The sequence below is a fragment of the Danio aesculapii genome, chromosome 5 (assembly GCF_903798145.1).
Source record: "Danio aesculapii chromosome 5, fDanAes4.1, whole genome shotgun sequence".
Classification (NCBI taxonomy): domain Eukaryota; kingdom Metazoa; phylum Chordata; class Actinopteri; order Cypriniformes; family Danionidae; genus Danio; species Danio aesculapii.
In genome coordinates, this window is record NC_079439.1 from 46145137 (window position 1) to 46152363 (window position 7227).

Genomic DNA, 7227 nt, shown 5'->3' on the forward strand with positions numbered 1-7227 from the left:
GTCAGGATTACTATGTACCTTTAAGGTGCCAATATTGACCCTTTATTTACAAATGTGCACCTTTTGAATATATCCAGCCCCAGTAGACAGTTCTTGTAACTCTATTTTTTACTTTATGTTAACAGTTTTTTGGAATACGACTAAACTTTGCTAACAATTTTATATATTAGAAAAAATACAGGATCCAGTAGTTCTAGCATGTTGATTCTGTCTTACAGTTTTCATATTAAAGTCCTAAAATAAGAGTACTGTCCAGGTTTATGACACTACCATCAGGCTAGGGCTAGGCGATAAATAGTTTTTATGTGTAGTATACATCGATTCGTTTAAATTAAAATCAGGTTTCATTCCAACATATGCAATGCTCCCCTATGGGCTCCTGTAGTTTTCTTGTGCAATTACCATAGAAATATACAAACGACATAGCAGCGAGCAGGGAATAACTTGGAGGAATGTTGCACTCTATGAAGTGAAAAAGAACACTGCGGCACCAGTGCCTACACTGAAAAAAGTGTTGCATGCAAAACTGTTGCAAACAATTTATTTGTGTTGAATTTAAACAAACAAATTAAATTGAGCAATATTCAACTTAATTTGTTTGTTTAAATTCAACACAAATAAATTGTTTACAACCACTTAACGTAAAAAAATTTAGTAAATCCAAGGAATCATCTTTGAATAATTTTTTTCAGTGTACCAGATACAGCGGCCCGACGCAAATGAAAGCAATAAAATATAGTCAACCCACTAGCCTAGCTTGAGTAATTTATATGAACACTATAACACTTTTTTAAAAAATAAACCTCTGAATGTATGTTAAAGTGGAAATAAAAAGCACAAAATAATAAGGAAATAAAGTATCTTGAAAACGGTGCCCTTTTTAACAATCATTATGAGTTTACTTTCACTGTAATTTTATGAAATGATTTAATTGATATTATTATTATTATTATTATTATTATAAAAGATTTGTATGCATTTGCAAATAGATCTTGTTAAATTTGATCTTTAAATGACAGCTAGCATGGTTCTTCATGGTTCTTCTTCTTTTTTCTTAATAATTTTTTTAATCCTATATTTATATAATTATACGCCTAAGCTAATTTTATAGGTTAATAACCTTCGACTCTATGAAAATCTGAAATCTATTTAAAATCACAAAGACATTTTTTGTGAAAGAAATCAGGGATTCAAAATAAGCATAATAAATACATAAATAAATAAATAGCACAGCCCTACGTCAGGCACAAAATATTTGAAAAGGCATTAAAGGTATAAGGGACATCCATTCACCAAATGCTCCTCATCCAGTTCTTCCGGGTATTAATTCATGAACATTCATAGGGTTAGTTCACCCAAAATGAATAACAATTGTGTCATTATTCATACAGATTTACAAATCCTTTATGATCATTTTAATCTTGATTATCAGAAAAACAGAAACAGGCATCATTAAAAATAGCTTAGATTGTGCTTTGAAGATTAACCATAGCTAATCTGAGATACGCTAGAAGATTCATTCATTTTTGGGTGAACTTTGCTTCTCCTAACCTTTCAATGCCTGGGGTGACCTGATATTGAATGGGCTATATGCACAGCTAGTGTTTTTCAGCCAATGATAATCCAGTTGAACAGACTTAAGTTGTTCAAGCGTAAAACGAGATGAAAGACCATGTAACCTCTAGCGCCATCAGGATCAGCAGGTGAGCGCTGTAACTCCATTGAAAATACTGGGGTAAAATGACTTGTCATATTTTAAAGACATGACAGGGGGAAATGGAATTTAATGCAGTGCTTCTTGTCTGGTCTGAGACCCACTTTATGTCGTATATCTCAGGCAGTAAAAGTACAGATTTTTAAGGAAATCAAATCTTAAACGTGTCAATTTTAAAATGTAAAGACAGTTCACTGGAAGCTCTGAGGCTGGCTGTAATTAAATGTCTCTGTGCATATAGCTCATTAACGTCGCAAGACTACCATAAATAATGCATTCATACAGCAGGTGTCATGAACACTGATGCGACCGCAATCCACCATCATTTCGAAACTTTTTCCCACACTGACCGCAAGTATAAGGTTTCTCTCCTGTATGAAGGCGGAAGTGACGCTTAAGAGTCAAAGCATGCCGGAAGCGTGCGCTGCAGATGGAGCATGTGTACGGCCTCTCTCCTGTATGGATCCTCTGATGAATCTTCAGATGGTGCTTGCGGTTGAAGTCTCGTCCACATATGATACAATGGTACGGTCCTGGGCCTCCGGGAAACATAAAGTGCTCGGGCCTCTTGTGATTGTTGAGCTTTGGAAAGTGGATTTGCTGGCCCGAGCTTGACGACGACAGGAAATCTAGATCAAAAGGCAAAGAAGATGAAAAAGAGCATGTAACTTCTAACTTTTAATAAATAGATCCATCTTTCTATCGTTGTCTTCTCAAGCATGGAATTTTGTACAATACTTACCAACAGGGTGGTTGGAGGACTGGCAGGGCATGTTTGTTTGGCAGTTCTCTGATTGCAATTGCTCAGGTCTCCAGTCTTCCAGCAGTCGCGATTGAGCCAGAGAAAGACTGTCTGAGTTTGGCTCTTCTGCTACAGAGATGGATACAGGGATTGGGTCACCATAACCCTCCTCTTTCTCCACCTTTACAGCCACCTCAAGGGACAACGGATCACTTAGCACATGCGAAACTGCTCCAGCACATGACAGGTCAGTTTTGGTCATACCGTGCTGCTCATTCTTGGTGTCTGAAAGGGGAAAGACTTATTAATCCTGGGCTCAGAAAAATCTACTCAAGTCAACTAAAATTCTCAGAAGTTTCAGAGTTTATAATTTATTTTACTTCAGAAACAGAATAATATTTTTCAGTGCATGCAACAAAAACATCAGAATTCCAGACTGTGCTGTAATTTGAGATTTCACAGGGAATAATATTTCTATGGTAAAACACAATATTATTTGGTCATGAATAACAGTAGTAGTAGCAGTTGAAGTCGTAGTAGTTGTTGCAGTAGTAGTAGCTGTAGTATTAGCATTAGTAATTGTTGTAGTAGTGGTTTATGTAGTACTTGTAATTATTATTATTGTTGGTGTTTTACATTTTTTTCTTTTTTACTGTATATCTATCATTACATTCCTATCATAGTTGTCACTCCTAACCACTGATTGGCTTCTATCCGTTTTGTTTATATCTATGTCATTTGCTTCATTTGTTGTATGTGTGACCTAGGGCTGTGCGATTAATTGAAATTGAATCGCAATTTGAAACACTGTGATTAGTTAAATCGCAAGAGGCTACAATATGAAATATATATGTATTATTTAATTTCCCCCGCATAGAGCAAATGCATGTCTGACAGCCAATTGAGTGAGCACACTTTTGTTCTGCCCAATAAGATTGGCGCAACCGAACTATGCACATAATAAAAAAAAGGAAGAAAACTAACAGGAAAGAGCTGACAAGTGTGATAATGGCATCTGCTGCTTCAAAAGCATTCATTGATGAATTAATATCAAAGAAAACAGCATTTGTAATATGGGAATATTTTGGTTTCAATGTGACAGACACCAACATTTTAAAGAGCGGTCGCAGAAATTGTTCCCATGGCTTACAGATTATTGAGCTGAAGCTCGACTACAAAATTAAATCATAAATCAAATTGCAATATCTGTCAAAATTCTATTTTCCCCAAATCGCACAGCCCTAGTGTGATGATTCATATAATTTTGTATTGCTATGCATGTTGTAAATCCATTTTTCTTTCTTTTTTGTTCTCTTATTAATGCACTCTGACCTGTCCACCCAGTTACCTTTACATGCACACAAGCACGGACACACACAAGCACGGACACACACACACGCACGCACGCACGCACACACCTGCCAGTACCTGACTGTTTGATGGTTTTTTGTTTTATTTAGTTTTTTCATCTGTTCTATGATGCTTTAATTTAGTTTTTTCTCTTTTTCTTCCACTTGTATGTGATCTTAATTTGTGTACCTTTTCTTTTTATATTACAATAAAAAAAAATAGAAGTCAACAGTCACCAGCAATTTGAAAAGCAAAAACAACAACATATGCATCCACATACAAAACAAAATTCCTTTCTACATTTGTCACGATCAGACTGGAGGATTGAACACCAGAAAACAGACTTTATTATCCAGTCTGTTAGCAGGCAGTTAAAGAGTTAAACATAAAGCAAAGATGTCTGAAAACAGCACTTCAGGATAACCTGAAGTCTCCTCTAGACCATCTGAAGTCCATAGTCCTGCTTTTATACATATCTTCTTCCCAGCCTCTGTGTACCTGTGACCATCTTAGGAAGTCTTTACTGAAAGGTCATGTTTATGTGGTCCTGTTATTCTTGGCTGTGCAATGCAAATGACTATCTCCCCATAGTTATCCTTAACTTGTTCTGAGTATCTACATACAGTTGATGTCAGAATTATTAGCCCCACCTTTAATTTTTATTTATTTATTTTTTTTTTTTATATTTCCCAAATTATGTTTAACAGAGCAAGGACATTTTTACAGTATGTCTGATAATATTTTTTCTTCTGGAGAAAGTCTTATTTGTTTTATTTCGGCTAGAATAAAAGCAGTTTTTATTATTTAAAACAATTTTAAGATCAAAATTATTAGCCCCTTTAAGCTATATATTTTTTTCGATATTCCACAGAACAAACCATCATTATACAATGACTTGACTAATTACCCTAACCTGCCTAGTAACCCTAATTAACCTAGTTAAGCCTTTAAATGTCACTGTAAGCTGTATAGAAGTGTCTTGAAAAATATCTAGTCAAATATTTACTGTCATCATGGCAAAGATAAAATAAATCAGTTATTAGAAATGAGTTATTAAAACTATTATGATTAGAAATGTGTTGAACAAATCTACTCCCCGTTAATCGGAAACTGAATGAAAAATAAACAGCGGGGGTGAATAATTCTGACATCAACTGTATATTGTTATGCTGGTCTATTCATTTGATAATATATCCATCATTCTCCTGAAATCCTGTCACAGATATAGCTTCATATAGGTAATTAACATATTTAATCAGTGCTTTACATATTCAGTTACTCTTCTGCATCGCTTTCTCATAGTTTTGCTCTGGCCCTCTGTGGGCTCATCTTACACACCACAACCTGGCTCAGTGTTTCTCAAATTTACATGTTTGCCTCTGCACACTTTTAGAAAATAAAAATCTTTCTCATGTCTCCAAACAATATATTGAGGGTTTATGAAGCAAAATGATCAGTGTGTGCAAGAAACTGAGCATTATTTTTAGTTTGCCTGCCCTGTACATGATTTTTCAGACTCCAAATAAGAAAACACCACAGTCGTGACAGGGCTTGCAAGAGTAAACATGATTGAGGTAAAGTTGCTTTAATATTTGCACATCCGTTCAGTTGACATGCTCTCTCAGGGGCGGACTAAGTGATTTGGGGGCCCTAAGCAATTCCAAGGTATTGGGCCCAAGCATTGAAACACAAGACTTTCTCTATTGATAATGTTTTCTCTATAGATTCGTTTTTGTTTGTTTGTTGTAGATAAACTGCATGCTAAAATATATATTTTAAGTGGAACCTTTATCTTCTTAATGTAAAATTTTATACGATCAATTCTCAAATAAAAAACAAGTTCACAAACTAACTATATGCAGTGAAATAGTCATATTTGTGTTTAGACTTTAACATGTGCAGTACATAAGGAACGTTCCACTATCCTGATGTTTTGAAAAGAAGTAATAACATTAAAAGAGCTATATGATTAATATCGGCTTCTTGCCATTGGCTGAGGGTCCCTAATTTCCCAGGGTCCTAAGCGGCTGCTTACCTCGTTTGTTGATTAAGTCCGCTTTTGTGCTCCCTATATTGTTTAACATGGTACTTTAAGTATTCTGTCTAAAAATCACAAGTATGACTTCAAAACAACATTAGCACTATTTTTTACTGTGAACAATGCTGTACATTAACTAGGTTGTAACTAATATGATTCCACCAATGAATTTGCAAATAACACTTTCTGAAATTAAATTAAAAATTTAAATGATAAATTAAAGTCTGAATATGTGAATCTTGAGCAACACGGTGGCTCAGTAGTTAGCACTGTCACCTCACAACAAAAAGTTGGTTCGAGTCTCAGCTGGACCAGTTGGCATTTCTGTGTGGAGTTTGTCACGTGGGTTTCTTCCGGGTGCTCCGGTTTCCCCCACATGTGGGGGAATGTGGGTGAATTGGGTAAGCTAAATTATTCATAGTGTATGAGCATAAATGAGTGTGTATGGGTGTTTCCCAGTAATGGGTTGCAGCTGGAAGGGCATCCGCTGTGTAAAACGTATGCTGGATAAATTGGTGGTTCATTCCACTGTGGCGACCCCTGATGAATAAAGGGACTAAGCTGAAGGAAAATTAATGAACGAATGAATGTGTGAATCTTAACCAACGTTACCTCAATGTAAACACAAGGCTGACCAATTAAAAAAAGGTTTAGTCCGCTCCACATCATTGAGGATGGGCCATTTTAAGTGACTGGTCAAATTTAAGCATTTTAATCGTCTTTAAACCTCAAACACCTTACCATTGGCCCTGTGGCGATAGTGGGTCGCTTCTTCTAGTGAATCAGAGTTTAAAGTCGATTCTGCGAGTGGGTTCCCGCAGACCGGTGCTCGCTGGAAAACATTGGTGTCCTTTGGTTCACACGGCACATAATCTTGTTCAGAGTTCACACTGGACTGGGTTTGTTGCCGGATGTTAAGAGCACTGACCTGGAGCCCCCCACGCTGCGCTCTGCTGAGGGGAGGAGGGTTGTTTGTCATCAACTGACCGCCGCCGCTGCTGCTGTTACTGACGGGGAAATCCTCAAGGCTCAGCGCCTGCTGGTCCAGGCCACCGCACACTGAAGAAAGTTGAGTTTCAGCGGTTTGCAGTCTAAACTTGAGCGCGCTGTTGTCCCGCAGAGCCTCCTGAATCTGTCCCTGCACCTCTCGGAGGGCTCTTTCCAGCAGTCTGGTGATCTCCACCACGGCGATCTCCACCGCCACACCGAGAGCGTTTTGCAGGGTCGCGGTTAGTTCCTCTTGAAACGACAACGACACCTCTGCAGTCACTGTGGAGTTCGCAGGACCGCCGTTTACCTCCATTGTCCTTTGCGCTTAAAACTACTTTTTGACAGCACTTTAACCGCTTGAGAAGAGAGCCACTGTGCACCACTAACGCTCGC

At 37.3% G+C, this 7227-nt stretch overlaps 1 protein-coding gene across 1 annotated transcript; it reads right to left on the reverse strand.

Moving 5' to 3' along the window:
- Nucleotides 1-1145: 1145 nt before the first annotated feature.
- si:ch211-284e13.5 (uncharacterized protein LOC793850 homolog) lies at nucleotides 1146-7227 on the reverse strand. Its single transcript, XM_056457006.1, has 3 exons — nucleotides 6586-7227; nucleotides 2457-2741; nucleotides 1146-2343 (listed from the first exon to the last, which is right to left on the reverse strand). The coding sequence occupies exons 1-3, from the start codon at nucleotides 7145-7147 to the stop codon at nucleotides 2006-2008; spliced, it is 1185 nt and encodes a 394-aa protein (XP_056312981.1). The 5' UTR covers nucleotides 7148-7227; the 3' UTR covers nucleotides 1146-2005.

What these genes read in the sequence shown, in the direction of transcription:
- si:ch211-284e13.5 (XM_056457006.1), bottom strand. Translation starts at nt 7,147, where the DNA reads ATGGAGGTAAACGGCGGTCCTGCGAACTCCACAGTGACTGCAGAGGTG. An exon ending in CTATCGCCACAGGGCCAATG is followed by an intron (nt 2,742 to 6,585) that starts GTAAGGTGTTTG and finishes TTCCCCTTTCAG; the next exon opens with ACACCAAGAATGAGCAGCAC. An exon ending in GTCCTCCAACCACCCTGTTG is followed by an intron (nt 2,344 to 2,456) that starts GTAAGTATTGTA and finishes CTTTTGATCTAG; the next exon opens with ATTTCCTGTCGTCGTCAAGC.